General features: G+C 41.8%; 1 protein-coding gene across 2 annotated transcripts in view; it reads left to right on the top strand.

The window, feature by feature from the left end:
- itfg1 (integrin alpha FG-GAP repeat containing 1) overlaps nt 1-23208 on the top strand; it is a 143446-nt gene that overhangs the window by 74685 nt on the left and 45553 nt on the right. For both annotated transcript variants that reach the window (XR_004332841.1, XM_032521774.1), the window contains exons 11-12: nt 14967-15117; nt 16212-16320. Coding sequence is in view for 1 of the 2 variants with exons in the window: in XM_032521774.1 (XP_032377665.1) it covers nt 14967-15117; nt 16212-16320 (260 nt within the window). In the remaining variant the exon portion in view is untranslated. The remainder of the gene's footprint in view (nt 1-14966; nt 15118-16211; nt 16321-23208) is intronic.

The following is a 23208-nucleotide window of genomic DNA, read 5'->3' as shown; positions in this document are numbered from 1 at the left end:
GTGGCAGGGAATTCACGCCAAACCGTCGCAACTCTGCCGTCATGTTAAAGCCCGCCCACCGACTCTACACGCAATGTGATTGGCCTGACCAGAGTTTGGTTTTTCCAGCTTGCGAGCCAACAGAGAGTTGCTAGACAACCCTGGCTGAAAGTTACATTTGCTGCCGCTAAGGTGCGTCTAGATTTCTAAGCTACTTTTTTAACTTCAGTCTACTCTTTGAAGAATAATTATTGGTTTCTGTTTACAGTTCAAAATCCCTTAAAATCCCCATGTATTCCTTTAATAGGGCTTTGTTGCTTTCTTTCATAATCGCTTTCTTTCTCTCTTTCTTTCTTTCTTTCACCCACTTTTTGTGAGTATAAAAGCACAATAGTGAATACTTTCAATTAGAGGAAATGGTACAAGAAATGGTGTTATCTCAACCAGTTATACCAATCCGTTGTTGTGAAAGTGGGATATGATGTGTGGTAGTCTAAGCTGGCCCTTGCCTTTCTTTTTTAAGAAGAAATGTACGATCATCTTGTTTGCAAAGCTAAATGTATTCTTTTCACTATTGCTGAAACTAAGTACATACTTACACTGCTCTGAGCAGACAAACCAGGGTTGTAAATAATTCCACAACAGGAGCGAAGAAGGCCCTAAAGTATGGAGGCCTAATAGCAATAAGTGCCAATAATAGGCAGGCTAATAAGTCAAAAATGTAAATACTCGAGTCAAATTTAAATGGATCACAAAAAATATTTTACTTTCGACCAGTTATTAAAAAAGCATAAGCAAAGCGGCTAACCTAGGTAGGTGTGTGAAGGCACATTCTCCCATCTGCAGGCCCGATCTTTTGTCGACCTGCTGTCCTCGACTGCCAGACCTGTGTCCATACTAGATTTGTGTTGTGCCAGAACAGGAGAATGGTCTTGCCAAACCCATTATTATTTGAATTTCCTAAAGCATTAGATTTGTCAATGTCAAGTGCAGGTTTAATCTGCAGCACTTCCAAAATGCTGTATACCATTGCATGCACAGTTTAAGTTTCTCCCAAAGTGTCCCATCATTTTGGCCTAAAACAAGGAGTATTAATTCTGAATACACCCACTCAATAATTGGGTTTTTGCAGTCAGATACACACTGGAATAGTAAGTGAATAAAAGATCTAAGTGGTGCAATTTCACTCACTGCCTCTTCAAACTACTCAACATCAATATTAACCATTAAAACTAGGCTTTTTAGATAAAAATGAAGCATAATTCTGCAAATGCATTGCCTAGTGCACCGGAAATGTACTCCAAAGATTGTTTAGTGTGTTTCTGCCATGTTTTTTGTGTTTGTCAATTGAAAGTAAAATATGACATGCACTGCGTTTGTCAGCCAGCCAATCACAGAGATGATGAGCAGCAGCCTGATCTTAATTTGTAACAATGAATCAAATATGAAGATCTAGCTTTCTCAGCAGGAGCAGTAGTAGTAGTTGTAGTAGTTGTTGCTCGTCATACAGCGTCAGAATGCACTTTAGTTGAATTATGGGGTTTGTGCAAAGGACTTCCAGGTCTGTAGCACTGATGAAGTACTGCGCGCTGCTACAGCAACTAATCATTAGATAAACAAAGCACACATCAAGCCGCTTGATTCCACTATCAGCACAAAATGTGGTCTTGGCGGTGTCTTTCTTCCTAAAGGAAAGCAGCATACTGTGATTGTGCCCTCACAGAACCTGTTTCCCATGCGTTTGAAATGTTGGCAGTAATGCAATGATGTTGATGGAGAACAAAGCTCCTACAGCTTTTTACAGCACTCTGCTGTGATGACAGTGACAAAAGTGTTGTTTCCTTAGCACTACGCAGATGTGGTCAAACTGCCAGACTATTTTATAGGCGCTATGGTTGTCTGTCAGAGCAGACGGCAGCACAGGCATTCAGCTTTACTCAGGTAGGCTTCATGATCACAGCAAAGCACACACACACACACACACACACACACACACACACCACACACACACACACACACACACAACACAAACAACACACACACACACACACACCCCACTCCCTCTATTCATCCACTGCGCTCAGGGAGACGGAGTGTCCTGCTGGCTGTGAGTGTTTGATGCTGAAATGGTCCTCCCCGGCTTCATAAGAGCCCCCTATCGCAGGAGAAATAGTCTAAATGTCACACTCCAACCTCCACTGGGTTGCTGTGTGTTGTGTGTGTGTGTGTGGTGTGTGTGTGTGTGTGTGTGTGTGTGTGTGTGTGTGTGTGTGTGTGTGTGTGTGTGTGTGTGTGTGTGTGTGTGTGTGTGTGTGTGTGTGTGTGTGTGTGTGTGTGTGTGTGTGTGTGTGTGTGTGTAAAACATGCAGCCATGCATGTAACACTATGTGGTGAGAGGCTATTTTTGGAATACAAAATGAGGTCACAGATGGAAACGGCTGAACTTAACGAGTGATAGCAATTTTTGTTCTGTTGATCTGACACCACTACATGGCAGCACACAGCCAGCACGTTGTGGTGTGTACTCCTTACTACTTATTATTGGTGATTACAGCTACCAGTGAATGTAATTGTGATTGGACATCAACATTCCCCTTCAGATGTCACGTTTCTTGTGGAAAAGAGTGTGAATAAACAACAAGACCGGAAAAGCCTTTGGGAGATGTGGCACATCTGCACCACACACACTCAACACAAATATGTGACATACACACATCTATGTGTAGACCTACTCAGGCAATGCGTAGGTCAGTGAGGGTCTGGTAGTAACAGAAAAATGTAGTTAACCTCTGCTTGAGGTTGTTGCACAGCAAAATCAGGACAAACCTCTCCGTCCTCATCTTTCCGTTCGTCCCACGCCACGCAATAAACGCAATGTATTTCATAATGACAATAATAATCCTTAACACTTTCAAACTCCAAGTTACAAAATGCATTAAAAGATTAGGTTTTTTAAACAACAACCCAAAACATTTTGATGTATAAAAAACCTGTACAGTGTAGAAAAAAAAGAAAAGAACAATTTTAAAAGAATAATAATAAAAAAAAAAATTCAAAAAGGTTTAAGCTCAAATAAAGTCAGGAAAGGCTCTCTGCCCCAGGATCTCAAAGTACGTACCGGTGTATACGGTACCAGGAGGTCTGAGATACACGAGGTGCGAGGCCATGGAGACCCTTAAAGGTGAGCAGTAAAATCTTAAAATCTATCGCAAAACATACTGGCCCCCAGTATGAGAGGCTAAAACAGGAGTGATGTGATCACGTCTCTCGGTGCTGGTTAAAAGCCTGGCAGCTGAGTTCTGCACATTCTGGAGTCGATTTACAGATTTCTGATTCAAACAAGTCAAAAGACTGTTGCAATAATGCAGGCGTGATGAGATAAAAGCATGTAAAATTGTCTCAGTGTCTTTCATAGCGGGAGAAAGGGTTTGTCCCCCTTACTGTTCTTTTTTTGGGGGGGCTTTTCCACCTTTAATGGACAGGACAGCTAGGTGAGGAGGGGGGGGAGAGAGAGGGGAAAGACATGCAGGAAAGTGTCACAGGTCGGACTCGCACCTGGACCTCTTTATCGAGGCATAAACCTCGATGTAAACGTGCGCCTGCTCGACCCGCTGAGCCAACCCGGCCCCACCCCTTACTGGGCTGGTCTGTCACCAAAATACACAGAGTACATACAACAAACCGTCAGATCAGGTTTGTCTTTATCGTTGAGTGGATTCACTCCTGCTACAGCTGAACATTTTTGGACAAATGATATAATTTAAATGTTTCTAACCAATGATGTGGTTGATTGTTACTTTATGGGAGAAGAAGTTGTCCCCTTATGATAATAATGACGAACTTGGGGTGAGCCACATCTAATAAAGCAAGCTTCATCAGATTTCCCTCAGTTCTACTGTTGACAGCTCTACGCTTTCATAAACATAACAGGTCTGGTTTCAGTGCTTTTAATCCGCTATGCTTTTTTGAAAGAATGACCTTTTCCCACCTGAATGTGTGACAGGTGCGTTGGAGAAAAGTGTAATCTTGAGAACCGAGATGGACCCCTGAACACTGTCCACTTAATGCTGAAATATTTGTTGCTTTTCGACCTTCATTGTGTATATAGAAGTGTGAGAGACTTGACAGTTGAGTTCCAAATACTACTGGCTAACTGCCAACTGTCTGTCATGTATATGCCACAACAAGCTGGCTCCAGTAGCCTGCTGTTAAGTATGTTTCTAGAACAGAATGTGATTGGCTAGATATTTCAACTGAAACAAAAACTCAGTACTCTGTTGGTTAGTTTATTCTGCCTTAGAAAACACCATATTTCAAATACTGTATGTAGTTAGCTCAACTCATGATCCTTAATTAGCCAATAGCCGTCACATCAGCCAACTAAATTGGCTGCCGCTGGCTAAAACGTTCACTTTTTATATACACCTGTTTTGCATTGACCCCCCACTTGGCTTTCCTGTCTGGTTGTTGTAGATTTTTCCACAGCACAAAGTATATTGCTGAAGTGCAGTGGTAACTCCAAAATGGACAAGAGCATGTATCAGTGGTCAACGACATGACTGTCTGTGGTTGCAGACCTTTTGCACATTGCTGCAGAGGAGATGCCACACAAACTGTAGCAGAGATCCCGTTTAATGCTGAATGTGCTAAATGTGCCTAAGGTCAAAATCCTTGTACGTAACAATGGCAAACACAATTATCGTCAGTCACTCATGATACAACCATGAATCTGTCATGCACTACCGCTCAGCTTGCCTTTAGGTATGGTAGTGAAAAGTTATAGCCGTGAACTTGGCATTACTGTAATGTCTACATCTGTAACAAAGTCAGATAAAATGTGATAAACTCACAGTTTATGTCAACACAACAGCTCATTCTGTGGCCACTCGCGTGTAACAGAGAAACAATTAATGGTCTTGGTTATGTAAAGCTCACTGATCTTCACCTTTTTGATGCCTGATGAGTTTTATCACATTAAGTTTTTGTGTTGCTCTCAGTGTGTGTCTGTGTGTGTGTGTGTGTGTGTCTGTGTGTGTGTCTCCATCTATCAGTATGCAACCCGACCAAGCAGCTGCCAAGAGCTTAGCAGGCTGTTGCTAGGCAATGCCATTTAAAATCCATCCTTCTCTGTGTGTCGGAAGCAGGGTAGCTGTGTTTGTCTCTTGGTTTTGTTGATAATATCAGGGCAGAAACTGGAGTAGCGTAAAGCATTTGCCTTGTTAGCCCTGCACAATATTTTTTCCCAAAGTGCAGCTTTGTTGGTGGGAGGCTGGTTTGGCCTCAGATGACTTCATAAACAAAGAACATTAAGCGGCTTTCTAGGGAGCTGTTTAATAATAGTATAATGAAAGAGCGTGTTTGCCATTTGAAGATTAGTTTTAAAGAGTGTCATTATGTCACATTCTAGTGTGGGACGCTCCTAAGCTATTACAGCGAGATCTGCGAGGGTGGGTGTATGTATGCTTCATTTAACAGCAGGCACATCTTTTCTTTGAAGTTATAATCATCAGTGTGGGCATAAAAATACAACCCTGGTTTACTACCCTCTGTCATGGGTTGATATAACAGTAGTAATTCAACCTATGTCCTGGTTATGTAAGGTTTCTATTAACTGCTCTTAGCACCCAGTAGGCCTATCTAATATGTCTTGGCAGTAATCCTGTTCAATACAGTGTGCTGTTCTGTACAGTATTAGCTTAGCAGGTATCACCATCCAATAATTTTTTGAGATATTTCAGTCCAGACCAAAGTGGTGAACCAATGTATCCATCCATAATATGTCAAAGTCTGTCTGGTATCACTGTGTACATGCAGTTGACAAGTGACAGTGACCAAATGTGCATTATTCTTTGATTCCTTAAAAGCATCAAAAAACTGGATTATCATCATAATCCGCCAGAACTGAAAACATGCTCTCTCTGTTACTGTGTCCAAAGCTCAGTCCTTTTGGGACAATATTCCTGTGAAAACATGAGCAAAACCAGTGTTTAGGCCAGAGGGGTTGCAATACCGCAGTGACAGATGGGGATCTCAAGCCCAGTGCCCAAATTCACATTCAGAGTTTAACATGGATCTTTCTCACACTTCCACCCACAAACTCAGCTACTCAGGTATTCAGGCTTAAAGGCAGGATTATATCGTTTCCTGGTCGGGTTTATTAGCAAGCTAATCTAACCTTAATATGAATTGTAATACGTGTGGATTTGCAACTGGTAGCAATTAAATGTAAATTGCTTTACAAGTCATGCTTTTCTTTCCTAATGAAAATCTTGTTTTCTATCATTGTGAAACAAGCTCATTTGAAGGTTGTAGTTTTGTGATCTTGTGAACAAAAAGACAAATAAGGACAGACTGAAAAGAGAGCTGACTTTGTAATACAACAGACTGAGAGACGAGGTAGAGGCGGGGAGGATGAAAGGATGAGTGATGGCAGGAGGCTCGTGTAGAGTGACACTACCATAGATGTACTTTGACTTTGATTGTGTGTTGTTGTGAGTCACCGCCTGTGTCCGTCACCACAGTGGCTAACAGAATGAGAAATCAGTGTCTCTGGGCCTTGACAACATCTCGCTGTCACTTCATCTGCGCGGACCTGCCCTTTCCTTCCATTCAGTCACCTTTCGTCTACATGCCTTTCTCTCCTCCTATTTCTGTCAGTCTCTCTCTCACTGTCCATCTGCCAATAATTTGGTAACCTTTTAAATCAGTCATTCCAGCTGGGGTTTACTGTAGTGTCTGTGTAAGTATTGACAGTGTATGTTCAAGTCCTGACAACATCTACGCCCACTTTGAGACACCTGAAGTGAGATAAATTAGATAAAGTTTTATAAAATCCTGCAGCCCAGGTGATGCATTTGGTTAGTTTCTCTAACTCTCAAAAGCTCCTCTATACATCTAATACATCACCTCTAATAATCTAACACAACAGTTTGAGTAGTACTCATCATGGCTGACCTTTACTGCATGTGTAAAATGGGTCAGCAGCCTGTTCTCTCACACATGCATCCTGCTACAGGGGAACACAAGTAGAACATCATTTGTAGTTACGGGTCACAAATGCAATGTTTGGAACCACGGATGTAATATACATTCCATACGTCTACTCTCGCTGCATTTTACATTTACATTTATTCAATCGGCAGATACTTTTGACTGAATTGATGGACAAATAAGGTGCAATCCAAGCCGCTGTAGATCTGGGAGAAGTTGACTTTATGTTGCCTCTTCATCCACAACATAAGTTACTAGTGCTTTTGTTTCTCTTATAATAGTAATTCTTTATGATCGTTAGATAAATGGAATCCCAAAAAGCCACTTTTAATCAATGTTTTTCCTTTAAAATGTTATTACTGCTTACTACATGCAACAAAATAAATGTGAAGGTTTTGTTTTCTGAAACCTGCTGGTATCTTTGTGTGCCCACATGTGCTGTACTGCTACCACAGAGGTGAAGGACAGTAGCAATTGAGGAGATATGAAAGCATCAAGGAGTGGAGTACAGTGATTTGTAACTGCCATAACTGAAAAGAACCATCATTACCGTCCTGACTAGAGCCTTATTTGAAGACTATAAGAAAAGTAATTATAACTGATTGTCATTAGGGAGCCGCAGGATATCCTCGCACAAAGCCAGCGCCTCAGATGTTAAACTTTATCTTCTGTAGTTCTTTTTTTTTCTCCTCTGAAAACATAGAAAATGTTTAATATTGATAATATAAATATGTGACAACAATTTCTTTTGACACAAAAATCTAGCAATGTTAATAGATGACTAATTGACAAAGTTAAATAAACAGTGCCTGACTAAGGCTGACCAACCTGAAAGGCATTTTCTATCAAGAGACAGAGGCTATGTGAAGTGGCGTAGGAGGAGGGGGGGGGGGGGGGCAGTAGGTCATTTTGTCAAGGAAAGAAGAGACGAGTCTGCCGCTGTGTTGCGTCCATCGTCAACACTGAAAAGAGCATTATCAAGTGCACCCACGTCACACTCTGCAAAAATAACACACGGCTAGAAGGCATTTCAACCGAGTACTTGGTGTTGTGATTGGTGGGCGAAAAATGTGGAACAAAGGCAGATGGATGAAGGTGGAGGAGGATAGTATGAGTGGATAAGAGGAAATGAGAAAGGAAAGGAAAGGAGAGACATCAAGAAGGAGGTAGCCACTCAGCTTGAGGGAGATGAGTAGAGAGATGGAGGGATGAGTGGAGGAATAAATGGGGAAACAGGAAAGGGAAAGGTAACAGTGGCCTGTTGGAGAGCCTGCAGTGGAGGGAGAGAAGGGTCTTTGTGATCGGTGGTCAGCCTCCGCCGGCCGACTGCCCCTCTGGAGGCCAATTAGATAGGGATAGGGTAGAGCTAGAACAGTGGAAGACTCCCCGCAGGCGCACACACACACACACACACACACACACACACACACACACACACACACACACACACACACACACACACACACACAAAAACGCTGACACCAGGTTCATACAATAATCAAAGCCCCCAGGGACACACCCTTGCACATTCTCAACACACATGCTGATATTAGTGCAGACACAGGCTAAAAGAACATAATGCTCTTACTTTTAAAGTTGTTTTTCATTAATACAATTTAATACAAAAAATATCAAGCTTACATCAATGTTCCAATTAAAAAGTGAACTGACTTTGCTCGCTGTTGCTTAATCGCAGGACTTGACACCAATGAAAACGTTTTGTGTAGTGTTAAACTTTCTGCCATGCCTTTACCTTCTCACAATGAGAAGCTTAAACTTAATTGACCAGCAGGCTAATTATCCAGCTAAACATTAGGGGGAAATGGTTGAACATTAAGTTAATATTAAAGTATATTATTGCCTTGTTCAGGCTCTCATCCTAAATCTGTCAGAAAATCTATAAGTAATGTTATGACATAAGTTTCACTGGGTGAATGCAACTCCTGGAGTTGACATAACACGATGAGCCGGAGAGAAGTCGCTCACTCTTTTGGTCATTTTGGAAATACAAAAACACACGATACTACAGTGGTGCTAGTGAATGGAGCTTCGTCCATCACAAATGTTCTTTTGATGTGTATCAACACCAGCTTGCAGAGAGCACCAAAACCTGGCAACAGCCACGTTTTCTTTTGGACTGTCATCAAGCTCCTCACAGAATGAACGTGCATTAGCACACACAGACACATAGAAGATTCATAACAGATCTATGTATATAGCCAACCCAGGTGTTAGTCATTCACACCAGTGCAACAAAAAAACTGTTTCACAAACACACTTATGCAGTAAAATGCAGCCAGTGTCCGGCTGTCTACAGGAACTCTAGAAGGCTGAAGCATTTCATCTGTTTATGTTTTCATATAGTTAATAAAAAATGAGCAGGTTTGCAGTCAACTTACTACAGTTAAAACAAATCTAACATATTTAATTAGTGTGTGTGTGGTGTGTGTGTGTGTGTGTGTGTGTGTGTGTTGTGTGGTGTGTGTGTGTGTGTGTGTGTGGTGTTTGTGTGTGTGTTGTGTGTGTGGTTGTGGTGTTGTGTGTGGTGTGTGTGTGTGTGTGTGTGTGGTAGCATGCAGTCATTCATCACCACCCCTGTTGTGCTGGAGAGAGGTTCATTTGAAGTACAGAAATCTCAGAAAGGACACACACACACATTGGTGAATAATGATCAAATGCCTCCTAAAGTTCAGCCTGCAGCTATGAAATGGACGCATTTTTATCCATGCAACACACACACACACACACACACACACACACTTGCTGTCCCTGAAAAATGTCCTGCAGCCGGAGACCTGATTATCTGCTGCTTGGCCAATCAGCGCTCACCATTAGGAGTGTGTCTTGACCAGTAGGTGCTAGGGGTGGGGGAAAAAATCGATACAGCATAGTATCGCGATATTTCCCGTGGCGATACTGTATGATACACAAACGCCAAGTATCGATTTTTATATTTAAAACTGCACATGAGAATTTAACTTTTGGTAGTGAATAATCAATCAGTTGCTTCTCAGTCCACCAGATGGCGCTGTTTGTTTTCTGGGTGAGGTCACGGGGTGACTGTCAGCGTGCAGGAGGATGTAGATAAAATAAAATGTCAGCGTTAGAGAGAGAAATCAGAAATGCACCGTCTGCATTTAAATCAAGTGTTTGGAATTTTCGGATTTTTAACAAGGAGGGGACAACTGAGATGGATATGAGACATGCGATTTGCAAGGAGTGTCGTATGCAAATAAAATACTCAGGGAACACCACCAACATGAGGGCTCATCTACACGCCACCATCCAGAGTTAGCGTTAGCCGAGGACGGTAAAGCCATGCTAAACCAGCTCCGCCGAAAAACCAACCAACACTGGACACACTTAGCTCGACAAAGCTACCTCCAAATTCAGAACGAGCGAAGAAATAACTCAAACCACGCCTGCTTCATGTGCAAGACCTGCGTCCATACAACGTTGTGGAAATGAGGGATTTTGTCAACAAAACATTGGAACCAAGGTACGTAACTCTGTCGCGCCGCTTTTTCACGGATGCAGCCGTACCAAGGTCTACAGAGAAGTTAAACTCAAAGTTCAGGAAAGTTAAAAACAGCAGAACGTGTTGCATGATGTGATGCATCCACCTTAATTGAATGCAAAACAGTTCAGTTTTGCCAGTTGTAACATTTATAAACACATTCATGAAAGTGTTTGTGTTAGTCAGCTGACAGTCACATTTTACAGCAATAAAATCATGTGAGATGAACAGATGTTGACGATATTTTCCTTTGGGGACAAAATAATGAAGTTGGAAAAAGTAATAGAGTACAATATATCGCAGAATATCGCAATATGTTTAAAATCGCAATAATATGTATCGGACCCAAGTATCGTGATAATATCGTATCGTGGTGCCTGGTGATTCCCACCCTAGTAGGTGCTGCAGTGGCAGGTCCTTAGTGACTGGTTGGATTCTGTAGGTGCTGTTAACATTAAGCCTAATGAGAAGGAAGGACGGGTCTAGTGCTTATGCTCTATTGATGGATAACACAGAATGACCTTTAAGCAAACCTCCAGCTAGTATATGTATAATCACAGCCCAGATGTTAATACAGTGTAAGTCCCCAGTCCCACCCCTCCACCCTGATGCAGACATTCTGAAACACCAGCATGGCTACAGAGAAAACTGACACTATCTGAATCTGTGTCCTGGAGGCATTATGTGTCTGCTTTAGGAGTTAATTAAATTATTGCACTTTTCTGGGCTCTGCTGTGTTTAAATCCGGATGATTGTCATATTGGCAGCTGAATCCAGACCTTTCCTACTATATGAGCATTCGTGACTAACCTACCTGTACAATAACCAGAACATTGCACTTACAATGTACGCTTCTGATTCCAGAAAGCTTCGGACAAAGCAAAACGGACTGAAATGTTGCCACAAAATATGCATATGCATGCATTATTATCTGCATGCAGATAATAAATTGGAAAGAAAAAAAATATAAAGCTTGATTATTGTTTTAGGTTGGTCTTTTAAATTGATAATACTGTCATACACCAAGTATAGGCTGGACCACAGTGACAAATGCGTGTACTGTATGTGGGAGAATCAGCAGGTACGGCAGTCTGGGATTGGACTCTGACATCACTCGAGAGCGAACATAGTCACAATTCTGCGCTTTCCCATAGACTTTACATGGTTTATATATCAGCAAATACATTTTTTTGAGGTACATCAAATTACCAGACAGATCCCTTAAATATTTATTTTAATAATGATGTTTTAAATTTTGTAACACTACACCAATAGTCAAAGTCCCACGGGACTGGGCCCGGCTGAGCTTCACTACACAGAAGCTCTAATGACGGTTCTCCTGAGTTACTGTAGCTGTAATAATGGATATATGGCTGTAAGTCCAAGGGCTGTATGCTGTAAACCCTGTAACATGGGTCTAATGTTATTAATGCCTTTGCTGGCTAATGGCTAGTAGCTAGTGGTAGCTTGTAGCTAGTGGTAGCTAGTAGCTAGTGGTGGCTAATAGCAAGGCAGGATTTCATCACCATGGTTCTCTGGGCCCAGTTTATACTGAGTCTGACGCTGGCCACGTTTGAAAAAAAAGAATGTCAGTCAAAATGGATCTGGCAATAAATTGAATTAATTGATTCTTTAAAGCCTGCTGTCTGAACGTAGCCTAAGTGTTCATCTGTTAGGCAGTGTTAATTTTAGACCCAAAAGCTTGATGGCAAAAGTGGATGGTTTGCAGGTGTGCAAGTTGATTGGCAGCAGGAGTGGAATGGAACGCCACGGCCAGACAAACACACACACACACAGAGAGAGAGAGAGAGAGAGAGAAGAGAGAGAGAGAGAACACACAGGTAACCAACAAGAAACACCAGGGAGCGGTAAAAACAGCAGAAACACAGGGAATGAGGGAGAGGCAGGGCCTGGACCGTGACAGCATCTCCACACCAGTTTGCTGTTTTTGTGCTGAATTCATCTGTTTTTGTCTCAATCTCATTAGTTGAAGTCATAAAAATAACAATAGGCTTTTGCCGTCCCATTGTAGAGTAGGGACATGTTACGACAAGAAAACACTTTTATCTGTCTTTATCGTACTGTGTATCGTATGTCACACACCGAAGCAAAGGCAACACAGTTTCAGGGTGGGTGACAACAGCACACTAATGACAGTAATCAGTTTTATCAAGGAACACATTCTACATGTCGCAATATTTTTCATTTTATACTTACTAGCGCAGTGCCCTTTTAAAACGGGCCTCTTTGGAACGCTGCTTGCAGCTTTCTCGAGAACAGCTTCACACTCTACACAGCGCTTCCTTTGGTCCTGAGAAAGACACCGTGACTTAGTTGCATCCCCTACCAATGATCGAGTACACACGTCATTTGCTAACAGCTAGCTATTTTTGAAAAGGCTTTTTCCAGGAACAAAAAGCATTCATCGCTGATGCTGGAAGTGGTTGAGTTTGCTAGAATGTAACCTCTCTGGTGTCTCAGGTCTCTCTCTCTTCATCAGCAGTGGAACGTACTGTTGTGAGCGACTAAGAACGAGCTGTACCCAGCATGCCCTTCAGCGTTGTACCAGTTTAGAGGGGCCCCCTCTCAGTACACTAGACAGTGTTTACATAACACTTATAAGTATGTACTTTTTAATGTACTTTTTTAATTTGGATTCTCAAAAATACACCTCGCCAAGTGTGAAGTCGAGAAAGCCAAAAGACGGACACACAGACAGAGATCCCTTCCACTTTAGTTAGGTATACCTTTTTTTGACGTGACAGATTAAAATTTTGCTGCAAGGTTGGCACATGTTATGTTATATCCCTGCCTCACACAGTCTTTTAGAGTTTTAAAGAGCTTCCTAGATGACAGATGTCCCACCCGGCTCTTAGCTTGTATTCTGCCTTCCCCTCTACTCCCAAGATACTTGGGATAGAGAGGGAAGGCTGGGAAGGAAAGTCATGAGACACGGAGGGCTTTCATGATTAGTCTATTTTTGGATCAGAGCCTGTTTTTCCCATCACCACTTCCACGGAGATCTAAGAACAGGTACAGGGAGTTGTCTCCAAAGACAGAAGGACACATAGAAAGAGAAAAAAGGGGATTCAATCTCCCCAGGGAATCAAAGGGGGGTGGTGACAAGTACTGAGCACACAAAGGACAGGCAGAGATAGTCCCAAAGTGGATGAATTTTATCTCAGCTCTAGTAAATTACTCGCCACTTCTCCAAAATCCACAAACAGGCCAAATGCAGGGAGTGGCCACAACGCAAAATGCAACAAATGCAACAAATGCAACGTTTGCTGTATATCCAATCAAGCAGAAAAGCTGTGCAGTATGTGTAGCAAGGTAATTCTTTTGTATTTGGGGGTAGACATATGTACAGCAGAGCGGGAGAGCAGTGCCTGTGGCTATGGTACCACCACAGGGGCTTGGGGCTGCAGCCTGAGGCAGCTCCCGTTCTCTTAAATACTGATGCTCTTATTTTGAAAAGAGTATATCCACCCTGAAACTTAATATGTCGCAAAATTTGAATTTATGACCATAACCGAGTCTCTGTTAAAGGGCCACATTGCTACCTGGATGCGTGTCGGCTAGAATTATAAAAGGGGGCGAGCTGAATGTCTAGTGTAGCCGCAGACGAGCCTCGCCTGATTGAACCGTGCTTATAGTTAGACAAAGAAATAATAGGAACCGAGCCATCGGCTGTTTCAGGACTGCCTTGTGCACAAACACTGATTGACAAATGTAAATTAATTGATTGACAGTTAGGAAGTAAACCAACAGTCTTCTCAATGCCTGTGCTGAGGAAGCCTAGATTAAAGATTGCTCATATGCACTAGTTGTAGAGGGGTCTGGGTTGAGCTTTTTTTCTTTTTTTTCCTCTTTTTTTTTTAAATGGGTCAAGAGTTGTACATTTAAGGGGGTAAAATCACCTTTTAGTGGAGCTCCATTATACAAGTACATTAAGTAGGAGTTATGGACAGAGTGAGTGTTTCCAAACAGATTTTCTGATTCAAAACTGTACAGAGTGAAATGTAACAAATTCCACAAGGTCACCATTTAACGTTCAGTCAGAGATATTGTGGATTGTAACAAATACAGCACTATTGTGTTTGGCTTAAGCATCAGATCCCTAGCTTAGACACCTTGTTGTGATATAATACCAATACACTGCATCAGTCCAGCTCATAGCAGGAGCAGGGGGAAGTTGGGGGTGGTACCAGGGTCAGCTTCAGAAATGGTATGTGAGGAGTCAGCAGCGAGTGATTTTCTAGATTTTAAATACCACCACATTGGTGTATGTGAATGTGACTGATTTTAAGAGTCAGCTGGTATGATTGAGCCATTAAAAAAGTCAGGCTGATCAGCTGGTGACATGAGCAATTTTCCTATTCTGTCTATGAAGATGCTTCATTGTGACCATCCAGATGCAATTGATAACATGCGTTTTGCCACCTTTCCTCTCTCCTTCTCTTTTTTCTCTGCCTCCCAGTGCTCAGAAGGCCTTTCTGTTGGAGAACGTGCCCTGTAGCAACGCCAGTTGCCAGAGTGTGGGAAGGATGTTCCACATCCACTGGGACCAATCAGATCTGGGAGCCATCCAAAATGCCATCATGGCAACATTCTTTGACATCTATGAGGACGTGAGTAGTTTGTGTTCAGAGAACGTTGCTCGGAGCTTGTTTTGGTCACATACAGCACCATCCTTTCTCTCGTTCTTTTTCCCTCCATTTCTCCACAGCTTTTACTACATCTCGCTAGATGTCTCTCTCTCTAAATGTCCCCCACCTTTATCATTCCACTCTTAGCTGTCTAAGTATGGCCCAGGCATCCACGTATGAGATAGTATGAGATAGATACACTAAAATTACATCCCCATTTCTATATTATTATTATTATTATTAGGAGAGAATGAATACTTGTCACAGAGTACACAAGAAGATTTGATTTCTCTAATGCAGAAAAGTAGATTATGGGTAAATTTTTTTTTTAGGTCAAAAAAGGACTTTAAGTATATTCTTATCCTTTCATGCTCAAAAGTAATATTCCATAATTGGACAAAAGACGATGATGCCATGTCCAGTTTAGTGCTTGTTTCCGGAATGTTGTTTAAAGCGCATACAGTAGCTTGTGTGCAGCTTACTTTACTTAGTCTTTGTATTTACAAGAAGAAGCACTATTATATGGTTTCTCTACAGCTCTTATACATTCAGGTTTTTTTTACACTGCCTGTCTTTTTCATTTATGTTAACTTGGATTTCGATGGTGACAGTGGCGTTTATTAAAACACACACAGTTTTACACACTTGTAAACATACATAGAGTACATACGTTGTCCAAATCCTTCAAAGTTTCTTCCACACACTCGCACCCAGAATGTAGAACTGCACATAGTACAACTGTATTGCAATCTGCTGTATGTATCTTATCAGAATTAATTATTACTGCTCATGTGGCCTAATTCAACGCTCTCTCTCTCTCTCTCTCTCCTCTCTCTCTCTCTCTCTCTCTCTCTCTCTCTCTTTGTCTCTCTCTCACTCTTTCTATTCATCTCTCGCTCTCTCTGAGGCTTTATAAATGTGAGAGAGAGACGTAGTGAAGAAAAAAAATGAAGAGCGGAGATGATAACATAATGCTGGATCAGTCACCCAGTATGTTAGAGGGATAAAAATGTACATCAGAAGACACACACCAAGCTCCCATTGTCCCTTATCTGTATGCCTGTCTTCATTTGCAGGGTATATTAGACATGCTGGTCCTCAGCCAGCCAGAGGGCAAAAATGACTTGATCATCCATGCTTTGAAGAACAATTTTGAAGCTGATGCCTACTTCGTTAAAGTGATGGGTAAGTGACTGATTTGCTAAGTAATTTGCTAGGTCGCTCTGTTCCTCTTTCCTCTCCACATGCCTAAAACAGTTTATTGGATGGGGCACATGGAGAAAGAGAAAGGCCTCTTTCTGTCTTATTCTATTTCCCAAATTACAACTGAAATGTTAATGTTTTACTGTATTCTTTGTACATTTTTACCATAACGCCCCCCTTAGACCAATTACAATCACTGAACATAAGCAGCTCTTTTCCCAGACCTAGAAACCAGATGGTCATGATGACTATTTGCTGTCACATTATTTAGATTTCTAGCCTCAAGCGACTCAGTCGGTGGAGAAAAGGTGCTCTTGTCTGAGTGTTTTGTTCTATTCAACCTGAATTAAAATGGCCACCGTCCACACAAGACTTCTCCCAAAAGGTCACTTTAAACACTGCCTCAGTACTCTCTTTCCCTGCTTCTCCACTATAAGCTTCTATATCAATTAAACAGGGATACAAACAGGCATACACTGCTAATACAGCGCTGTAAGGCCCACATCTCTTAGTCTAGTTGGTGCCATTGATAACCCCCCCTTCATGACACAAGAGCGGAAGTACAATAATAGTAATTATACAGTGGTCTGCAAAAGTTTGGGCAACCTTGTTAATTTCCATGATTTTCCTTCATAAATCATTGGTTCTTAGGATAAAAAAAATCTGTTAAATATATCATATAGGAGACAAACACAGTGATATTTGAGAAGTGAAACGAAGTTTATACCATTTACAGTAAGTGTGCAATAATTGTTTAAACAAAATTAGGCATGTGCATAAATTTGGCCACTGTTGTCATTTTACTGATTTCAAAATCTTTAGAACCAATTATTGGAACTCAAAATTGGTTTGGGAAGCTCAGTGACCCTTGACCTACATACACAGGTGAACCCAATTATGAGAGAGTATTTAAGGGGGGGCAACTGTAAGTTTCCCTCCTCTGGGAATCTTCTCTGAAGAGTAGCGACATGGGAGTCTCAAAAGAACTGTCACATGAACTGAAAACAAAGATTGTTCACCATCATGAATTAGGGGAAGGATAGCGAAAGCTGTCTAAGAGATATCAGTTGTCTGTTTCGACAGTTAGGAACATAGTCAGGAAATGGAAGACCACAGGCACAGTTCAAGTTAAGCCTCGAAGTGGCAGACCAAGGAAAATCACGGATGAACAGAAGCGAAGAATGGTTAGAACAGTCAAAGTCAACCCACAGGCCAGCACCAAAGACACACAACATGATCTTGCTGCAGATGGAGTCATTGTGCATCGTACAACTATTGCGCGCACTTTACACAAGGAGATGCTGTACGCAAGAGTGATGCGGAGGAAGCCTTTTCTCCGCCCACATCACAAACAAAGCCGCTTGAGGTATGCTAAAGCACATTTGGACAAGCCGGCTTCCTTTTGGAATAAGGTGCTGTGGACTGATGAAACTAAAATTGAGTTATTTGGACATGACAAGGGGCGTCATGCATGGAGGAGAAACAACACAGCATTCCTAGAAAAACACCTGCTGCCTACAGTAAGATGTGGTGGTGGTTCCATCCTGCTGTGGGCCTGGGTGGCCAGTGCAGGGACTGGGAATCTTGTTAAAGTTGAGGGACGCATGGATTCCACCAAATATCAGCAAATTCTGGAGACCAATGTCCAGGAATCAGTGACAAGGCTGAAGCTGCGCCGGGGCTGGATCTTTCAACAGGACAATGACCCTAAACACTGCTCAAAATCTACTAAGGCATTCATGCAGAGGAACAAGTCCAACGTTCTGGAATGGCCATCTCCGTCCCCAGACCTGAATATTATTGAAAATCTGTGGTGTGACTTAAAGAGAGCTGTCCATGCTCGGAAACCATCAAACCTGAATAAATTAGAGGTGTTTTGTAGAGAGGAATGGTCCAAAATCCCTCCAACCAGAATCCAGACTCTCATAGGAAGCTATAGGAAGCGTTTAGAAGCTGTTATTTCTGCAAAAGGGGGATCTACTAAATATTGAGTTATTTTTTTTGATTGTGGTGCCCAAATTTATGCACATGCCTAATTTTGTTTAAACAATTATTGCACACTTCCTGTAAATGGTATAAACTTCGTTTCACTTCTCAAATATCACTGTGTTTGTCTCCTATATGATATATTTAACTGATTTTTTTTATCCTAAGAACCAACGATTTATGAAGGAAAATCATGGAAATTAACAAGGTTGCCCAAACTTTTGCAGACCACTGTAATTTATACTTTATTAATCCTGCAAGGGAAATTGCAATATTTACATTCTGTTGTTGTTACACACATTACACATACTCAGGCCTGAAACACACACACATGCTCAGTGGCAGTGCCTAGGAGGTGAACGGGCACCTCTCCAGCTACCTGTCCACCACCATACTTTGGTTCGTAAGGGGAGGGGACTTGAACCTGGAACCTATGGGGGACATGGATTGACCCTCCGGTTCCCAACCCAACACCCAGACTGAGCTACTGCCCCCCCCCCCCCCCCCCCCCCCCCCCCAATAGGCTACAACTAGAAATTGATCTTGTTTTACTTGTTGAAATGGCACAGTAAAATCCCCACGTCTTTTACTAAATGTTTCCATTAAGAAGCAGATACTATGAACCTCGATTTGTTAGCAGTTAGTCCGATTTCTCACTAGGTTGTTTGTTTTTATGGATTATGTGTGGCTTCTGGTGTTCCACGTTATCATCGTAAAGTGATCAAATCATCCTAATTTTGGTTGCAAACCAACCTCTGGCTGTGTGACATTGGGAACTAGTACATACTTCACACCACTAATATGAAATAAAACAATAGCATAATTAGTGTAGGGAGGAGCCACATGTACAACTGTTAATTAAGTTAATCATTTACTGTTTTACTACTAAACACTAATGGCTGTGGTGCTCACCATGTAACTCCTGGCTCCTTCATTGCATGTCAGCCTCCTCCCTCTCTCTCCATGTAACCTGTCAATTTCCACTTCAGACTTCAGCCTGATGAAGGTGTCAGAAATGGCAGCAAGAAATCCTTTATTCTGTCGATTCTAAATGTTCACTAATTCAGATGAAATATCACACACCGTTTGTGCAATGGGCTGTATTTCAGTCACACTTTAATCCTGATGATGTCTACTAGACTAGAAGCAACCTTAGCTTTGATATCTGCATGCAATGCTCCGAAATAGTTTTTATATTTTTGGATTACTGCTTTTTCCTTTCAGTTAGTGTAATTTATTTATTTTATTTTGCGATTGTAAAAATCAAGATGCTGTCTTCTGAAGTCAAAATGTTGGTACAGAGTTAGTGCCTAATGACATTTGAGGAAAACAAAAATAGTTCCACTCTAGGGCGGGCCTTTGCACAGTTTAATCTGTCACTCTGCTCTGCTCATTAGTAGGAGAAATAAAAAAGAGCGTTGTTGATCCCTTAGTGTATCAGAACAGTTGTTAAACAGTTGTTGTGTTGTCTTTTATAAAAGGGAGGGGATACAACTGCTCCTGCTTTCAGAATCACAAGAAACACACAGAAATCATCACCATGCCCCCGTGAACACGATAGTACACACACTTACTTGCATAATTACAGTATGTAATCAGTATTCTACAATATTACATATACACACAAATTTGACTTGTCTAATGCAAACTGCCTGAGATGCACTGTATAGTCATCTTTATTCATTAAAAACCACTTTTATTATACCCTTTTTCAGCAAGCTCTCTTTTCCAATGACGCCCTGATTATAGCGCAAATAAAACGAAATAAAAGCAATTCCAAACTTACAGTAAATATAAAGTAGTAATAATAAAGTAATACCAGGGTACAGTAGGTAAAAACATTAATGATAAAACAACAACAACATGTACACATATTGACATTTAAACAGTGAAGTGAAATGAGAATCACAGATGTAGGCGAGTAAGAGGGCTATTAAAAACCCGAGCAGTCCCTGTGGAACGCATATTTAAGCAAAACCCTAAGCGTCTCAGTGGAAACCAGTCGCTCTAAATTGAGTCCTGAAGCTTGTTCCATCCGTCAGGAGTGTAATAGTTAAGAGCAATCTTTCCTAAATTATTGCTGTTGATGCGTGACATGATAAGTCAAGTTCTCTGATAAAATGCTGATATGACACTAAGGATAAAGACATCCCAAGCCTGCACTCACACCAGTAGTTTGTAGCAGTAGCAAATATTCAAAGAGTCACACCAATGTAGATTTCAATGAATTACAGGAGATTGGAACAGCCTCGTTGGTCAGTATATGTTCCATGTGGATTTTCGTAGCGTTTACTAAGTCCAGAATGTAGTTGCCGCGTTGAACTCTGATGGGTGACGCTTTTAATCATGGGACCGGAGAGTTAGATGAGGATTAGTTGCATCACACTGAGCTGCTAAAATTGACACAAGAGCATTCTCTGTTTGGTCTATTGATTACACCACTGTTTTTAGCCCACTTAAAGTTGTTTCCGGAGACTTGCTCAACTTAGCAACGTTGAAGTTCGTTCCATGAGGAGCACCTGGGGTTTCAGGACAAGGTTAGACTTCTTTGCAGGCATTGTACAGGAAGAAGAGCTAAAGAACTCCCATGACGCCCTGTGGCCTGCCTTGCATCTCACCCGGCCTTCCAACACCCGTACTACCATACTATCTAGTATGCCAGAAAATCATTTAGTACTCCCCAATACATAGTACTACCAGGATGTCCTACTGCATCTGGTTGGATTTTGCAATATGGAAGCCAGCATGCTTTTCTGGTTATTCTGACCCACAATCCTTTTGTGCTGCAATATAAGGGTCAAAGTGTCAAAGTTCAAGTTCCAATCTTATAAAGTAGAATGTCCCAATTGAATGCATAGTTTATGCAACAGTACGTACTCTAAGGGCAACTTCTCTCAGCATCCGTATTGGTGGGATATTGGTTTTGGATGCTAGGTTGAGGTCAATACAATGCCCTAAGTGTAGGAGCCAGTGGTTTCCATGTGTTCAGTAGAAGTTGTTTGGGCACAGTATCTAATTGGAGCTGTGAAGCCAGTCCTCCAGCTAGTCTGCAGCTACCTTAAGTTAAGCAGCCAGTGTGCAGCGCTGTCAGCGGTACAGAGATTGTCAGTCGGATATCAACGCGTTTAGTTAAGTTGTGGGATGTGAGTGAGCAGCATTACCCATAGGTGGACAACCTTGTAGCTGTTAACAATGCATCTTTTTTGTGTACTAAAAGTTGTCGTTTATTTTCTTAATTAATTGTTTTGTCTTTGAAATGTCAGAAAATGAGGAAATATCATGGTATATCAGAGTGAAGAAACTAGAAAATATTCACATTAATGAAACTGGAATCAGAGAATTTAGATTTTTCTCGGCAAGTCATTTAGTAGTTGACAACTAATCAACTGATCAGCTCTTAGTTTGTGATCATGCTCAGTGGAGACTCACTCAGTTGAAAGAGTTTAACAGGTTAAAGGCCCTTCCCTGTCATTGGCTGATCAGACCTTTGCTGAGGTTTGCAGATGAGCATTGCTATGCCAGGATGCACATTAGGTCACTGGATTTCATCAGGAAGATTTCATTTGGTAAATGTCTTGTGTCGGTCTACCATAGGTGTGCAGGGCCTTTCATTTTTAGACTATAATTAGACTATATCCTTTATTCATATTCAAAATACAGAGTGTTTTTATGTTTCTGTTGGATTGGGTATCAGAGGAGTCTGATTGTAGTCTAGATTATCTCCAGGCAACAACAACCGGCACAAATTAAGTTGTAACAACTATGTTGTGGAGAAACTGTCATAAATATTACATATTATTTGAAATGTCAATGAAGAAAGAAATGTTAAAGGAGAAATGTATTTTCAGTTAGTCTGACAGCTTCTGTGTGCACAAGTACGTTTGTGCATGTCCTCGACTCGTCCTCCTTCATCCCGCTGTAACACCAATTCCTTTTGTGCCGCCTCTCTAAACACTGCTGTTCTTTTCGTTATCCATGTCTTGTCTCACTGCAGCACATCAAACAAAACACACACAGACACACCCACACCAAAATGCCCGTCTCCCCCTCCCGTCGATGCCAACACTGTCAGCTCCTCCACTTCTCCACTGTGTTCAAGTTCAGCTGGAACACGCTTTCACACGTTTAGCGTTGCATTTTCTACATCTAGCTGCGAACAACAAGCAGCCAAAAATAAAAATATATCTGTTACACCCTGTCGACATTTCATTTCAAATGCAGCTTAATAGCCTCACACCTCCCTGCCAAACCCCCCCCCCCCCCCCCGAGGGCAAATTGTTTATTTACCAGTCTTTTCAGGCGCCTCGGATAGCATGGCTGATAGCATCACGCTGTAATAATTGAGACCGAGTGTGTGAACCTTATATTCAGACTTTACACATTATGTCAGACAGTGATGTGGCTTTACAGATCCTCCGTTCTTCAGTAAGATGGAATCCTATTTTCTCAAGATGACATCACTCAACCCTCCCAGAGCATTATTGAACAACATCCGCTGAAGAATTGAGTTCGGCTTTGTGTGTGGGTTGTGGTGTGTGTGTGTGTGTGTGTGTGTGTGTGTGGTGTGTGTGTGTGTGTGTGTGTGTGTGTGTGTGTGTGTGTGTGTGGTGGTGTGTGGTGTGTGTGTGTGTGTGTGTGGTGTCTGCCCGTATTTGTCTGTCCATGTGTGTCTGTCCGTGTGTGTGTCCGTCGGTGTGTTGTGCGTGGGATGAATCCATCAGCAGCCTGCCAGAGGCCAGGTCTCTTGCTGGGCTTTTCACACTGAGATGACCTGAACCTGTACCGTTCTGACATCTTATCCTCCCGTGCTCCCAACATGCAATAGTTCACTCATACACGCATTCCATCAAGACCTGTACCATAGGTGCATATATTATTAGTAAC

Source organism: Etheostoma spectabile, chromosome 1 (assembly GCF_008692095.1).
Source record: "Etheostoma spectabile isolate EspeVRDwgs_2016 chromosome 1, UIUC_Espe_1.0, whole genome shotgun sequence".
In the NCBI taxonomy this organism is placed as follows: Eukaryota; Metazoa; Chordata; class Actinopteri; order Perciformes; family Percidae; genus Etheostoma; species Etheostoma spectabile.
Note: the sequence above shows the minus strand (reverse complement) of the source record. Positions and strands in the feature narration are given on the sequence as shown.